We start from the raw sequence: 17,598 nt of genomic DNA, 5'->3' as shown, positions 1-17,598 counted from the left end.
ATATATATATATATATATATATATATTGTGAGAAAAGACTCTCATGGTTCATTGCCCCTTTTAAACCAGACCCAAACACGGAAATGGAGTTTAAAGCACTTGCGCGCACTTTTAATAAACACAAACAAAAACAAAACACAAAATAAACACCTAGCTCCTATTCGGAGCACTAACTACACACAAGCTGGAACCTAACTGATACAGGACGGCTAAGCCGTTTACCTGTCACAAAACAACACTCAACATTTACTTTAGACTGCTTGGAACCAGAGCACACTTTCTGCTTCCTACCTCTCAGCAGTAACAGTACACTGGGTGTAAATAACGGTATCCTTTTAGCAATACAACAAACGTTCTGTATGGTTACAAATGATTAAAACAAGTTTATAAATATCATTCACAACCACATGGATTGGAGGAGATGTGACTGAACCAGCTGTCGGAGGGGGCGTGACTAAGGGTATTTTAGGGGCCATGATGTCATAATCTGTTCCTTTGACGTGGTTACTGAAAGGACCCGTTTAGGAAACGGACGTAATTAATTATCACAAGTGTTTGTTGTTTTGTTTGTTTGAGTGCTGTTTGTCATTTGTCTTTGTTAGATGGCTAAGCGCTAGCCGAGAGTGTCGCTACAGGCTAGCACTAAACCCAGACTACGCTACACCACTGTTTCACAAACTGTTTGTCTTTCACCACACCTGCAAAAGAGCACTCACTAGTGGGAGAAGTGACCGTGTCTCTGATGTGTGTTAATTATTAGTGTCTTACAGTTTCGGGACTGAAACCGTTTTGCACGGGGCGATACACATGTCTGTGAGGCATACATGCTTATTATTTAAGTGTTGTTCATTTAAATGTGTGTTATTCCTGAGCACTGCACCAACTATAACTGCACACGGCAAGACACTTTGCCAAAGTGAGTTATAAACATTTTCGTTAATTAAAACACTCCTTTTCCAAGTGCAAATTAACTCCTGATAAATTATGACAATTAACTCAGATTTCCTTTTAAATTCCCACGCAAACAAAAGAAATAGCTGCAAGAAGCACTGCTCGTTAAGATATTACCATTATTTCGTAAATCAACATAATTTCAGAAATCACATTAGCACAATTATTTAATAATGAAATGGCATAACGACTGCTTGAAAATGCCAAAATCAACACCACATACCTAGTTCATTAACACCAGAATTATCACTCACAAACTTTTGAAAATCCCCCCATTATCTCATCTTTACAGTAACCTGATCATGTCTCTAATGGAACAAAATATGCTGTAAGGGAAATACTTAATTGTAATGCAAAATAAATTAAAGAAAGCTTTAAGCAGTTTCATCTTTTGTTTTATATCCTTTCATTGTGCATGCATTAGTATCAACTTACATTATAGTAATCCCAAGATAATTTGCAGTGCTTCCCCAGTACATCGGATTGTCCATTACATTGAAGGGAAAACCAGTCACCTTTTCCTTCTTCAAGATCCCAAAATGATCACCTGGAAAAAAAAGCCTGGTTATTAAGCCAATTCCTTTACATTGGAATCTCTTTATTGTGACCACCAACTGGAAAATATGTATATTTTGTATGATAACTTACAAATTACAAAACGAGAGAAGGCCATACAGCCCATCAATGCTCGTCCGGCTCCGAGCAGCTGAAAAAATGCATGCCTGTTTCATCTAGAATTGATTATTATAGTGTACTTTTTTCTGTTGTCCCAAAACGTGTGGTATCCTGCTTACCGAAACTATGGAATGCTCTTCCTTCGTTTGTCATGGAAGGTGAGACCATTACAGTTTTCCATTAAGTCAAGACTAAAAACGCACTTTTATAAAATGGCTTTCTTAGTGGGTTTAAATGTAATTTTAAAATTGCTGCTTTTGTATTATTATGTGCTGTTATTAGATGGTCTGACTGTGGCAGTTGTATGTGTGACATGCTATACAACTATATTGTGGTTTGTTTGTTTTTCCTGCTATGTACTGTATAGTGCTTTGTGACACTTCTATAGAAAGTGTTATAAAAATGCAATAAATTAAATAATCCCCTCATCGCTTTGTTTGAAGAAGTGTTTCCTTCCCTCTGTCCTAAATCTCAGATTCGTTTCCAACAGTGTCGTCTGGTCCTTGCTATCTGGTAGTTAACTTTAGCACAGGTTACTGAGATTATAAGGAGGTCCTTCCAACATTCTTTATGATACTGGTAGCTCTATTCTTGTATACTTATATCCTATAGGGCAGTGGTTCTCAACCTCTTTCAATGTAGGGACCACTTGTCACATTTTTTTTTTCACAACAGCATTTTGAAACTACTTTTTGTGTGTATCTGTATAAATACATGTGAAAGTAAAGTGTTTATATAGTATCTAACTCAGTGAGATTCCTAGGCTTGAATCTTCGACCAGTTCATCAAGCAATGTGGTCATTTTACTTTTTGACAGTTGCTGAAAGCAAAGTTCCTATTTCTTTTGTTTAATTTCACATTCTGAGTGCTTTGTACATAAATGTCGTTTCACTTTTGCAGAATTAAGAGTTGTGTTTAACAAAAACCTCCTGACAAATAATGCACAGGGGCTTGGGTCATCCTCGGATCCTGTAAATGTAAATACCTGCTGGTCCCCGCAACCATTACCTCGTGTAGCAAATTAATCGATCCATTTCTAACACAAATTATTGCACCCATTGATCACAAACTTTGCTTGATGTACATATAAAAAAACACCGGAATATGAAGACAAGGTGGCTGGGAAGCAATCTGAAAAATGGAGAGTGTACAGGATGTTACTTACCAGTTCTGGTGGGCTGTGATGTGTAAACCTGATTGGTAGCACGCAGTTGATAGGATTTTAGTATTTTGGTTAAATATGACAGCGTCAAGACTATTTCCAGAACTGTCTTAATATAATTTGCTTTTGGCATATAGTTTTGTGAGATATTAAACCTGGCTGAATAAACCCATATAATAGCATGGAGCTGAAATTGATCATTATCATGTTCACAAGTCAAGCTACAAATATAGCCTCTTTTAGTTGCACATTCATTTGTTACTATATGCAGCTAACTTCTCCAAAAACGTATGGAAATAATAGGTACAGGGCTCCCCCTTTATTAAGCGGTCTGTTATACTGCAGAACAGGTTATAAGACTGAGAGCTTGTAGCCCAGAAAATGTCATTTCACGTATAACAGATTGTCACCAGACACAAAAATAGCCTACTTCACCTACCTCGAGACCATTAAGGGACCATTACTTTGTCAGGAAGTGCTGCAAATGCTCCACTAAGCTGTATCTCATACATGGTATTGCCAGCGTGCATCAGTAATTCATTGTAATTAGATACAGTGTTCAAAAACAGACATTAAATATTACACGCCTTTCATCTATTTACATCTTTGATCACAGTATAATGTAAGGGATGTGCAACAAGAAAACAAATAAAATGAGGCTGAGACTGAAAAGTACCATGGTACCATTGATGATCACAGGTCATGGTCACCAATGGTTTGGCTGATTTGTGTTGTAAAGTAAAAAAAAAAAAAATATCAAGATTTCAAAAAAGAACAACTTTTATAAAAAGTTAGCTTGCATTCCTTGGGTTAATGATGGTGTTTGAATAAGTACGACAATGGACTGAATCAAGCATGAACAGGAAGTTATTATGTTCAGTTTGACAGATGACCAGGCAGTAGAGTGATACTGGTTTACTTTATTGACAGTGTCCACGAAAACCAAGGATTGAGATATACGTTCTTTCAAAGTCTGTTTGAAATTTACAAATGAGAGGAGGTCATTTGGCCCATCTCTGATCATCTGGTTCCTAGTATTCAAAGGATCCAAGTGATTCAGCATCAACAACATAACTAGGTAACCAATTCCATACCATTACAAATCTGAGTGTGAAGAAGTGTCTCCTACAGCAACTTGACTAGGTAACCCAGTCCATACCCTCACCACTTTCTGTGTGAAATGTTTGGGTTAACTTTGCCAACTCCTCTTAAGATTTTAAAGGCTTCAATCCGGTCCCCCCAACTTCTTCTTTGTTCTAGGCTAAACAGATTCCGTTTCTTCAGTCTATATGTGTCGCTCATTCATTTAAGCCCCAGCTGCTCATACAGTTCTATCATTATTTTGCATTATAAATACATTTATGCATGTTAATATTTATATATTACTTAAATAGGTTACAGTAAAAAGCAAAAATGTAGTTTTGGTTTGAGAGGTCCTGCTACAGACAATATCCCCTATATCCACAATGTCTGCTTTATACACAAACAGGAGACTCATATTGCAAATCAGAACTTCATTTGAACTGAAAGCAAACACGTAGGTCTTTAATGGTGTGAGAGGTATTTACTAAAACTCGATCACTCGTCCAAGCTATTAATGTTGACCCATTTTCCTTTTTTTGCTATTGTAGCAGTGGAATTACAGTGCCTATAGAAAGTCTACACCCACTTGAACCTTTTTCACATTTTGTTGTGTCAGTGCCTCAGTTTCATGCATTTAAATGAGGATTTTTTTCCACTTATCTACACACCATACTCCACACTGTTAAGGGGAAAAAAGGTTCCTATTGAGAAAAAAAAAAAAAATTAAACACAAAATTGAAAGATTATAATTGGATAAGTCTCTACCCCCTGAGTTAATACTTGGTGGAAGCACCTTTGGCAGCAATTACAGCTGTGAGTCTGTTGGAATAGGTCTCTGCCAACTTTTTACACCTAGATTTGGCAATATTTGACCATTCTTCTTTACAAAACTGTTCAAGCTCCTTGGGGAGTGTTGATGGACAGCAATCTTCAAGACATGCCACAAATTTTCAATTGGATTGAGGTCGGGGCTCTGACTGGGCCACTCAAGGACATTTACCTTTTTGTTCCTTAGTCACTCCAGTGTAGCTTTGGCTGCGTGCTTTGGGTCATTCTCATACCGAAAGGTGAACTTCCATCCCAGTTTCAGCTTTCTTCCAGAGGGTAGCAGGTTTTCCTCAAGGGACTTCTCTGTACTTTGCTCCATTCATTTTCCCTTCTATCCTGACAACTGACCCAGTCCCTGCTGATGAGAAGCATCCCCATAACATGCTGCCACCACCATGCTTCATAGTAGGGATGGTGTTCTTTGAGTAATGCACTGTGTTTGCTTTGCACCAAACATAACACTTTGCATTTAGGCCAAAAAGTTCCATTTTAGTTTTGTCAGACCACAAAACGTTATGCCACATGGCTACAAAATGTTTTTTTGCACACTTCAAAACGGGATTCAAGGTGGGCTTTCTTGAGTAATGGCTTCCTTCTTGCCACCCTACCACACAGGCCAGATTTGTGGAGTGTTTGGAATATTGTTGTCACATGCACACTTTGACCAGTCTTGTCCATAAAAGCCTGTAGCTCTTGCTAAGTTGCCATTGGCCTCTTGGTAGCCTTCCTGATCAGTCTCCTTCTTGCTCGATCATCCAGTTTGGAGGGACGGCCTGATCTAGGCCAGGTCTTGATGGTGCCATACACCTTCCACTTCTTAATTATCTTGACCGTGCTCCAAGGGATATTCAAGGCCTTTGATATTTTTTTTATACCCATCCCCTTGATCTGTGCCTTTCAACAACTTTCTCCCAGAGCTATTTTGTCAGTGCCCTAGTGCTCATGGTTGAGTCTTTGCTTTGAGATGCAATCATATGAATCAGCACAATTTAACTGAGGTGGAGGCCACTTAACAAGATGTGTGATTTTGAAGGCGATTGGTTACACCTGAGCTAATTTAGGATTGCTATTACAAGGGGAGTGGACACTTATCCAACCAAGCTATTTCGGTTTTTATTTTTAATTAATTTTCTACAGATTTCTAGAATATATTTTTCACTTGGAAGTTGTGGGGTAGGATGTGTTGATAAATTAAAGAAAAAAAAACAATTTTACTGTATTTTAATTCCAGGCTCTAAGGCAAGAAAAGGTGAAAATTTTGAAAGGGGGTGTAGACTTTCTATAGGCACGGTATATGTGTAGGAAGCAAGTAGTGTTAATTTACAATATTACTTTACACTTTGTAAATTAGCGCATTTTGCTTTTAAATGTAACTGCATCAATATACTGTTAAATAGTAAGAAACAATCTGTAGCAGGGGGAGATCTGTGCTGACTCTGCTGGCGTGCTCACAGTACCGCAGGAAGAGGGCGGCAGTCGTCTGTGAGTCACGGCAGTGACACGGGGAGGTGGGAAAGTGGGTGTATGGACTTTCCCCCCCTCTATGAATGGCTGAGAGGTGAGTCTTGGGAGATTGCTAGCCCTATAAAAAAATGCTCTGCTGTTTCCTCAGGTCTGCCCTTTAAATGCGCCGAGAGTGCGGAAGCGCTGGTCGAGGACCGAGAACCAGTCGGGAGAAACCGAAACTGAGTGTGTCAAAGTGAGACAGTGAGAGCGGGGAACCCTTGGGCAGACCCTGGAGTATTGTAACGGAGCAGGCTAGTTAGCTGGCAGTGTAGGACGGTGATCCGGGTCGCATGGGTAGCGACGACTGGGATATAGCTGTCAAGTGCAGCACCTTTGTGGTTTTGTTACTGTTTTATTTTCCCTGTTTCTTTGTGCTTCTGTTTTGAATTATTGTTTCGAAGCACCTGCAAGGGTGCCGGTATTGTGTACCATTGCTTGGTATGCCCGTGGTTCTGTTTACCATTGCTGGTAAATAAGACCACGGACCCACAGCGCCATCTGCGGGCTAAAAGAAAAATAGCACCCTGAAATAAAACTGGGCACCTGTGCGGTGTTGCCAAATCCACCTGTCTGTCTCCTGTGTCAGTGAATTACCCACCACCCTTCTACACAATCATACAGTATATATTTATACTTTACAGGGTTAGATTTGAAGGGATTTTTCTAATTGAAGCACTTGTCTGTTCACATGTTTGACTGTCCCAGGCAAATGGACAAGCATTAAAATCAAACCTTGCTTTTTATAAAAGGCAGAACAGTTAATGCATACTTCTTTGATCCATCAAAACAGATTTTAGATAACTCATTTGAATAGGGCCCCGCATGCCACAAAGGACAAGAACAAATTGCATAGAAAGAGTACTGGGAACTGCAAACGCAAGTCAAAAAGAAAGTTAGAAAGGCCAAGATTGAGATAGAAATGAACATTGCCAAGGGGCCTAAAGCCAATTCCAAAAAGTTTTTCCAATATTACAACAGCAAAAGAACATTCAAGGAGGAAGTGAAATGTCTAAGAAATACAATTGTCAAAATCATAGATGAAAAGAAAAAAAATAGCAAATATATTTAAAAAAAAAAAGATTACTTTTCACAAGTTTTTACAAAGGAGGATACGGACAACATGCCCCACATGTCGACCTGCTATAATCCAGTTTTAAATAAGTTTAGCATAACAGAGGCCGAAGTGTTAAAGGGACTAGGAGCTCTTAAAATAAACAAATCTCCTGGGCCAGATGAGATCCTCGCAATAGTACTCAACGAAGTGAAAGAAGTAATTTACAAACTGCTAACCAAGATCACGCAGCAGTCTCAACACAGAGGTTGTACCGACAGACTGGAGAAGTGCAAAGGTAATACCGATCCACAAAAAGGGACACAAAACCGAACCAGGTAACTACAGACCAATAAGCCTGACTTCTATTATACGTAAACTTATGGAAACTATAATAAGATCCAAAATAGAAAGTTACCTCTATGGTAACAGTATCCTAGGAGACAGTCAGCATGGTTTTAAGAAAAGGGAGATCGTGTCTAACTAACCTGCTTGATTTTTTTTAAGGATGCAACATCGACCATGGATAACATATATATTATCCAGTATATGTCATGGTTTTATTTAGATTTCCAAAGAGTCCCACATAAAAGATTAATTCTCAAACTGTAGGAATTCAAGGAAATGCGTTCACATGGATCAGGGAGGGATTAACATGTAAAAAACAGAAAGTAATCAATAGAGGAGAAGAAGCCTCAAAATGGAACGAGGTAACCAGTGGAGTACCACAGGGATCAGTATTAGGCCCTCTGCTCTTCCTAATCTACATTAATGACTTAGATTCTGGTATATTAAGCAAACTTGTTAAATTTGCAGATGACACAAAAATAGGGGGAGTGGCAAACACTGTTGCAGCAGCAAAGGTCATTCAAAATGGTCCAGACAGCATTCAGAACTGAGCAGACACATGGCACATAACATTTAATATAGAAAAATGTAAGGTACTGCATGCAGGCAATACAAATGTAAATTATAAATACCATATGGGAGTGTGACAAAGTGGTGAGTGAACACAGGTGAATGCAAACAGAATAAGCAGACAGACAATGATATCCAGGTGCAAGGGTGTTTATTGAGAATTACAATTTCCAGAGCCTTATGGCAAACACCTGTAAACAACAATGAATGAACTGAAACAGCAGTGTGTATCAATTCGTTTGTAAATCCTCGGGTTTGACCTGAAACCAAAAGTCCAGTCTTTATCTCACCCACACGAAACACAAAACACAGACACAGTTTCTACAGTGAGTGAATCAAGTGCTCGTGTTGAAAAGTTCTCAGTGAAAAGGGAAGTGCTGGTGTCTAGGTTTGATGCTGGCCTGCGGCTACAGCTCTGGATAGTGTTAGTAGTCTTTTTAGAAAAATAGACAAACAGACAGTTTAACTAGACAAACTAACAAACACAACACTCACATTTTTGGTAACACAGGGTCTCCAGTTAGGTAATTTTTAACCATTTACAAAGGAACAGATTACTTTGCTACGACCCCTATTTAAACCCTCCTTCATAACCCCTTGGTGAACGAGCTCATCCGCCTCTCCAATCCACGGATGCCACACCATTTCAGTCCCTTTTCTAGCCATCCGATTTCCACCTACCCTCGGGAATAAATTGTCATGCCTTTTAGTCCAGGGTCCTCTGTTCCCTTTACATAGCGCAATCCCAGATAGGGAGGGAGATCTAACACCAAGAATAATTTGATCTCTGTCACATATCCCAATAATCTGTATTTTGGTGGTCTTTCTCCGCACGGTGTACCATGTGGTACATGAAGGGCTACAATGCCAGATACCATCGAGTTATCTGGGCATTGCTGTCCTTCATTGTGCGTAACCACTTGAATGGGGCGTGGTTGGTAACAAGATCAAATGGTAGTAATGGTAGTACGCAGGTAGTATCTCAAAGAGTGAGTAGCCCATTTGATGGCCAAACACTCTTTTTCGACAATGGAGTAGTTGCGCTCCCCTTGGAGCATTTTTTTTACTAACGTAGAGGTACTAGCTGGCTGACTTCCACCTACCCACGGGAATAAATTGTCATGCCTTTTAGTCCAGGGTACTCTGTTCCCTTTACACAGTGCCCTCACAGGTCTAACACCAAGAATAATTCGATCTCTGTCACAGGGATGTACTGAAATTGAAGAAGGATCCTATAAAAAAGATCTAGGAGTTTATGTTGACTCAGAAATGTATTCATCTAGACAATGTGGGGAAGCTATAAAAAAGGCCAACGAAATGCTTGGATATTTAGTGAAAAGTGTTGAACATAAATCAGGGGAAGTAATGTTAAAACTGCACAATGCATTAGTAAGACCTCCTCTAGAATATTGTGTTTAGTTCTGGTCACCTCTCTACAAAAAAGGATATTGCTGCTCTAGAGGGAGTGCAAAGAAGAGTGACCAGAATTATCCCTGGTTTAAAACATGTCATACGCAGACAGGCTAAAAAAATAATAATTTATTCAGTCTTAAAAAAAGAAAACTATGCGGTGATCTGATTCAAGGATTCAAAATTAATAATTAAGGTATTGACAATGTCTACTCAAGGGACTTTTTTGACCTGAAAAAAGAAACAAGGACCAGGGGTCACAAATGGAGATTAGACAAAGGGGCATTCAGAACAGAAAATAGGAGGCACATAGAATTGTGGGAGTCTGGAACCAATTCCCCAGTAGTGTTGAAGCTGACACCCTGGGATCCTTCAAGAAGCTGCTTGATTAGATTATGGGATCTATAAGATACTAACAACCAAACAAGCAAGATTGGCCAAATGGCCTCCTCATTTGTAAACTTTATGTTCTAAAGCAGAAGAACATTGGTTTAATGTAACAAGTAAAAATACTATTAAATATATATTTGTTCATTGAAACACTTATGCACTTCCATTACCTACATACAGTACTGTCCAAAAGTTTTAGGCAGGTGTGAAAAAATGCTGTAAAGTAAGAATGCTTTAAAAAATAGACATGTTAATAGTTTATATTTATCAATTAACAAAATGCAAAGTGAGTGAACAGAAGAAAAATCTACATCAAATCAATATTTGGTGTGACCACCCTTTGCCTTCAAAACAGCATCAATTCTTCTAGGTACACTTGCACAAAGTCAGGGATTTTGTAGACATATAGTCAGGTGTATGATTAAACAATTATACCAAACAGGTGCTAATGATCATCAAATCAATATGTAGGTTGCAACACAATCATTAACTGAAACAGAAACAGCTGTGTAGGAGGAATAAAACTGGGTGAAGAACAGCCCAACTCAGCTAACAAGGTGAGAGAGGTTGCTTAAGACAGTTTACTGTCAAAAGTAATTCACCATGGCAAGACTAAGCACAGCAACAAGATACAATGTAGTTATACTGCATCAGCAAGGTCTCTCCCAGGCAGAAATTTCAAGGCAGACAGGGGTTTCCAGATGTACTGTCCAAGCTCTTTTGAGAAGCACAAAGAAACGGGCAACGTTGAGGACTGTAGACGCAGTGGTCAGCCAAGGAAACTTACTGCAGCAGATGAAAGACACATCATGCTTACTTCCCTTCACAATCGGAAGATGTCCAGCAGTGCCATCAGCTCAGAATTGGCAGTAAACAGTGGGACCCTGGTACATCCATCTACTGTCTGGAGAAGTCTGGTCAGAAGTGGCCTTCATTGAAGACTTGCGGCCAAAAAGCCATACCTACGACGTGGAAACAAGGCGAAGTGACTCAACTATGCACGAAAACACAGGAACTGGGGTGCAGAAAAATGGCAGCAGGTACTCTGGACTGATGAATCAAAATTTGAAATATTTGGCTGAAGCAGAAGGCAGTTTGTGGCACCATTCTTCCAAGAGAAAATCAATCAACTCACGTCTGGTTGATAGAGGTGGAAAAAGCTGTCTCAGGTGTCGTTCCAGAATATCCCATAAATGCTCAATTGGGTTCAGATCTGGCGACTGAGAAAGCCATGACATATGGATAACATCAGTGTCATGCTCATCAAACCACTGGGCAACCACACGTGCTCTGAGGATGGGGGCATTGTCATCCTGTAAGAAACCCCACCCGGCAGGACAGAAATGCTGCAACATAGGGTGAAGATGATCACTCAGTACCATTAAGTAGCGATTAGCATTGACCTTGCTTTATAAGGGAATGAGTGCACCCAAACTATGCCAGGAAAATACACCCCACAACATTACGGAACCAACAGAACCCTTCACTGTTGGGACTAAGCACTCAGGGCTGAAGAGTTCTTTAGGTTGGCGCCACACATGCACTCGTCCATTTGTCGAAAACATGGTGAAGGATGATTCATCTGACCATATCACATTTCTCCACTGCTCGGTAGTCCATTACTTGTGCTCTTTGCAACACTGGACTCAAAAACGTGCATTGCCAGGTGTGATAAGCAGTTTGTGCACTGAACCTGACTATGGTATTCCGCTCTGCGGACCGTTTTTGATGAAACTGGCTGTTCGCGCCCCAGGTTGAAATTTGCAGTCAATTGATCTGCATGCTCTTCCGCCTACTGTTGCCCTTTGCTGATGATGTTTTTCCCTCGGCGTTCCATGCCGACATCACCTTGGACACCATTGCTCATGAAACATCAGCAAGTTGAGCTGTCTTGGTCACTGAAGCTCCTGCCTAACATTGAGTAGTTTTTGTTTAGTCATTGAGTAAATTTACAGTATAATCGTAAATCTCAAAAAACTACTCCCTTCTAAATCTTTTGTAGTCATTTTTGTATTACTTTAGTATAAATACATGTTAATTTGGATTCATACGTTGTTTTTTTCTGACTTTATGTGAACGAAAAGACACAAAAGCGCCCGTTTTCTCATTGGAAATAGTGATATTTTGAAATTTACCTGTCCTGGTCACAAAAGCAAGGTTTGTGGGGAATAAAAGCCATTTTCTATACTTTTGAGGCATAAGCAATTAGGAAATAACACTTACTACCCAGGAACAAAAAAAAAAAAAAAAAATTGTTACACAGTGTAATAATTCAGCACTCCTCAAAATATATTAAAAATTAGAACAAATGTTAAACACAGAACCACAGGAGTAACAGGGCTCACCAAACTGCAGACTAGCCAACGAGGTCATCCGTGAATTACTACATTTTATTTCTTAATGTTACTGTACATTTAAAGCACCCTTGAATATCAGCTCTGCTGCCATTTCGAGGATAAAAATAAATAAAATAACATGGTGTAGCAGGGCAGAGCCCTGCTTGTAAGTAACTGTTGTGTTTGTGGGTTTGTGGAGGTGGTTGGCAGGGATGGGGTTAATTCCTATCCCTGCAAAATGCATGTGAGAATGTGGCTGTTCCCAAATTAGATAATTGGTGCTAATTGGGAACAGCAACATGATATAAAAAGGGAGCTAGAAGCTCCATTGAGAGGGAGGTTTTGAGGTTCCTGGAGAGACAAATGCACCTCTGGTTATGTTTAAAACTCACCGTGATAGTGCAAGACTTGGGTGAAGGATTTTCTGTTCATTATTTGTAGGTGCGTGATTGTTTTGTTTAACCTTTTTATTTTGACTCTTTTTGTTTGTCATTTTTATTTTGAAAAAATAAACATTTGCAGTTCTCCTTCCTGCCTCCAACACCCGGCTATCATGTCACACATGGGAAGAGAGAGGTAAGGCCAAAATAAAAACTACAAATACAAATCTAGGTTACAACCAACCTGGCCCAGTTACCTGGGATGAAGCCTGACCATTCACATTTCACCTTAATAAAGAGTTCAACAGTTTTGTCACATACACTACAGAATAAATAAAAGCTGCAGCCCCCACCCCAGCTTTTATTGCATTGCAATGACCCAAACTTGCATATAGATGCTCTTCAAATGACCACTGTTCCAACCCGACAGGTATATCAGTAACAGGCATCCCCTCATTGCCACAGCAGTACGTTCACACCTATAACTGTCATGAATAAAGCTGACGACCACAACATATATCAGATTTGGTGTACTTTGAAACGATTCCTGTCAAATTGAGTTTGAATAAAAGTTCAGCTTCAATTTGGGATAATTGCTTTTTGTACTGCGTTTTAACTGTTTAATGAATAGGATAAAGCAAAGGCAGAATACTACATACATGAGATGAACAGGTACATGTAATTCTAGTTTTATTCACAATATCATCTCATGAATTTACTCCAACAGTTTATTGTTCATTTTGATTGTCCATTCGCTATAATGAACCCCTTAATACAACGAACAAAAGGCTTGGACCCCAACACTTTCGTTATAGCAAATAAGTACAGTATGTAGTGCTGGGACGACAGTAGGATTTTTATGTTTGGATGTTCGCTCATAATTTAAATATTTGTTCAGATATTAGCTAATTTTCAAAAAGTAATAAAAACCACCATTTTGCTCAGAACGCAGGCAGAGACAGCATAGCAGCAGGGGCAGAGGGGTGTGGCCCCTGTGTGTGTGTGCCTTTATTTTACAGCAAGACGTTACATTATGTAACACGTTAAATTGAAGAAATATCCCAGGAGTAAAGAATACGTTGTGTAGGCCTTACTTTACCTCAGTGCATTAACTGCAAAACAAAGGAGGCCACATATAGCAGTTCAAGTTAAACGTTGTTTTGTCTGTTCCTGAAATAAGCAATACATAAAGCTGACACAGTATTTTATTTATTTTTCTACTTTTTATTTTTCATTCCTTGCCATTGCTGTTTCTTCACAGTAAACGGTGGCCATAGACATTGTGAGCCAGCTCTATCTGGGTGTTGCTGACAACACCCAGATAGACCTGCGGTCAGCATACTTGCCTGCCATGATGCAAAGATGTTAACGGCCGACCAGGCTACAGGTGTGGTTAGGCAGGGGATCAAGATTATCATAGCATTAGGTATAATTAACTTCAATTGGCCCACACATGTAGCCTGTAAGCATCCAGTTCCTGGGTGATCAGGACTGCTTTAACCTTTTAGGGTCCGCCCAATGTTAAATATCCCGCATGGCCATTCAACTCTTTTTACTCAGGCACTGAGAGACAGCCCTGCTTACGATACTTCACTGGAATGAGGAGATTCAAAGGCACAAGGACCTATTTTCCGATTATATATATATATATATATTATACTATATATTATATATATATATATATATATCTATATAAAATTTGCTTTATTTTGTGTTTGTACACAAACACAAAGCTGAGTTAGGGTCTCGACAAATCCCAACTACACGGGACCACGCCAACTTTCTGCCATTCAAGTCAGTGAACAGCTTCGCCTTGTGCAACATGATCATAATATGAATGTTTTTTTTTTCCTTCTGTTTTTTCATTTTTGTTTTCTTTTGCACATTTTCAATTAATCAGTTTATTTTTTGGTTGCTTTTGGCAAATTGTAATTAATTACAGTCATTAATTACACTCCATATAACAGAAAGTCGCAACAAAAATTATATATTATATACAATCTATATAATAATCATTACACAACATTTCCAGCAGGTTAGGCACTGTTTCAGCGAGCTGCTGCGTTGATCCTGTGTTTTTTTTATATATATATTAATCTTGCATATCACACAGAGCTCTTTTTCATTTGCCATTTTTAAAACTGTCGCGCAACTTCTGGTGAGGCGGTAAACAAGTACAAGGTAATTTTGTCATTTCTAGAGAATATGAATATCTGATTTTTGGATCCGAATACATGTCAAAAAATTATTCATTTGAATATTCGGATATTTGTCCCAGCACTAACTGTATGTGCAGAATAGTACAGAATACGAATGACCAAGTTTGATGACCATCTGATAAGCGATTATCCAGATATATGCAAAAATGTAGGTGTGACACGCAGACGGCATGGCAGAGCAGCATGCTCACACAGCAGCGCAGCAAGCAGTGTGCCCTGATGGGAAATAGCTGCCCAGAGTTTCTACATCTGCTCGGAGTCCGCCGATCTCTTGGACCGGTGACTCTTTCTCTTCCTCTTCCTTGATGGAGGAGGAGGAGGAGAGGCAGAGGATGATGAGGAAGACTGTACAGATGGCTTCCTACGTGGGCTCTTCCATTGGGCAATTCTGCTCTCCCTTGGCACAGAGTTATCTTGAGAGGACACAGTCATCTCTTTAATAGTATGGAGGAGAGCCCTGTCTACGTGGAATGGACATGGAGTGCTTTGCAGAGCTGCGAGACACGTTTCTCCTGTGTGCGCTTAGAGAAACTCTCACAAAAGTCACAGAAACTGCAGTCAGTGAGTGCCTGATTGGCATGCTCTGGCCCCAGGCAGAAAGAGCACCTGTCATGCTTATCCTCTGTTGGAAGGCTGGACTTGCATATGCCACAGGGATAAAACCCAGTGTACAGTATTGGAAAAAACTGCTGCTTCAGTCTGCTCAAGCATCACAGCCACTGTACAGTAATGTAACAGGGCATGTGCAGTGTACAGTACTGCAAAAAACTGCTGACACAGTCTGCTCAGCAGCAACACCGCTGTACAGAAATGCAACAGGTTGGATGCAGTCTACAGTACTGTAAAAAACTTTAACAAGGCGGGTCAAGACCTGAACCAAGTCTTCTGAATCAGGGATGGTGACTTTGCACCAAGTCAGAACGGTAATGTACTGGGATGGAACTGCAGTTCAGTACAGTACTCTCGGTACAATACGGTACCAGTTGATACCCTCGCTATGATGCCCTCGGTATGGCACATGTACAATGACTTGCACCGGGTCGGGACGTTACCGGTGCTGTAACCTTGGTCCCTGGGAAGGAGCAACAGGAGCCACCGGCTTCATGTGGGGCACAAGGCCACTGTGGGATGTAACAAACAACAGGCTATGTGCAAAATAATATGTGTAATTAGTAAAACTAAAACAACATAAATAATTATCACATTATAATACACAATTAGCAAATAACAGATGCAGATAAAAAGTAACAAGCACTCATCTGTCATCTGGCTCTCCTCGTCGAGGTTCAGTTCTCTGAAAGGAAAAATGATGCTGGTATCTGCGTGCAGTCTTCTTATGCCCTCGGGGGGCGGGCATGACTGAATCACAGGCACTGGTGCATAGCTTTGGTATATTAATTTTTCAGGTTTGGGGTATTTAGGAGGTATACATTCCATACTTGATAGGGAACATTCCATGTACGACACTCTCCACTGTACAGAACATCCTATTACAGGGGGTTTCATCCAGGAGGTGTGAACAACACTCTCCACTGTACAGATCATCCCATTGGCAGGGGATTTCATCTCCAGTCGGGGATACAAAAAAATCACTGAAAAACTACTGAACTGTGGGCTTCTGAGTAAACATATCATTTATCATTACATGATGTCATCGCTATTTAAAAAAAAAAAAGTTCTTAAGACCATCTTGATTCCTTTGAAAAACAAAGCAGTGTGCAGGTAATATGTGGCCATGGTCCCAGTGCAGGACAGAGCGAGACTATTCCAGGACTATAACATCATATCTTATACTTGTAAACACAGGATTTCTATTTTTAATGTCTGCCATAATCATCTTAAAAAAAACTAGAAAAATAGAATTCCTAAATTTGTCAATGTAATTCTTGCTTTAAAAAAAAAACAAAAAACAATCTTATTTCCGATTTGCATTTAAAAGAGGGTACAAGAGTGCTGTTAAGGAGATTCATTTCCAGCCATTGATATCTATTCAGATAGGAGCTACAAGGACAGAAGAGCGAGTGCAAGCAAGTGCAGACTGCTTCTGTTGAATTCCGGCTATCTGAACCCACCATATTAGGCCATTTAGGATCCATACTCATTCAGGACTTCATTTTACATATGCAAATGGAACCTTCCTTATCTTCCTTTAGAAACCAATCAGTCTGGGCACTTACCTGTCCTTCAGAAATAAACTGTTAGTTTACAGGAAACACATAACCTTCTGTGTGTCCTGTGTTGTCTGTACTGTAGTGTTGTATTTTTTAAAATATTGCAGACTTTTTCAAATCATACAGTAGATGAGTCACAAATTTACTGGGGAACATATTTCTCAACATTTACTCAGTAGCATTTGCTAGGAGAAAGAGAATTTCTCTTCTAAGGGTCGCAGTGTATGCTGGTTTTCCTTTCCTACAATTTCTGTTACCACTCATTGCAAATCACCAACATTGCTGCAAGAGGGTGCACGGACCGGATACACTGTTATGTTTAAAAGAAACATTGACTTTCTCCTGGTGAACGTTCCTGAGTAAAACACTGAATTAGATTAATTCCCTAGTTGATTTACCTATGATGTGTGAATTAAAATATCAATACAATCAGGATTATGTTGAAAAACATATTGCTATGATACGGACATCATGGGATACAACAAATTGTATGAAATGTGTTTGTTACAAACATTGCA

The 17,598-nt window shown here is 39.6% G+C and overlaps 1 protein-coding gene across 3 annotated transcripts in view; it reads right to left on the bottom strand.

Annotated features, from left to right (window-relative positions):
* pemt (phosphatidylethanolamine N-methyltransferase) overlaps nt 1-17,598 on the bottom strand; it is a 152,201-nt gene that overhangs the window by 39,153 nt on the left and 95,450 nt on the right. For all 3 annotated transcript variants that reach the window (XM_041229824.1, XM_041229825.1, XM_041229826.1), the window contains exon 5: nt 1,387-1,498. In XM_041229824.1, coding sequence (XP_041085758.1) covers nt 1,387-1,498 — 112 coding nt within the window. The remainder of the gene's footprint in view (nt 1-1,386; nt 1,499-17,598) is intronic.

The sequence above is a fragment of the Polyodon spathula genome, chromosome 26, assembly GCF_017654505.1.
Source record: "Polyodon spathula isolate WHYD16114869_AA chromosome 26, ASM1765450v1, whole genome shotgun sequence".
Taxonomy (NCBI): Eukaryota; Metazoa; Chordata; class Actinopteri; order Acipenseriformes; family Polyodontidae; genus Polyodon; species Polyodon spathula.
This window is presented reverse-complemented; position numbering and strand designations above follow the sequence as displayed.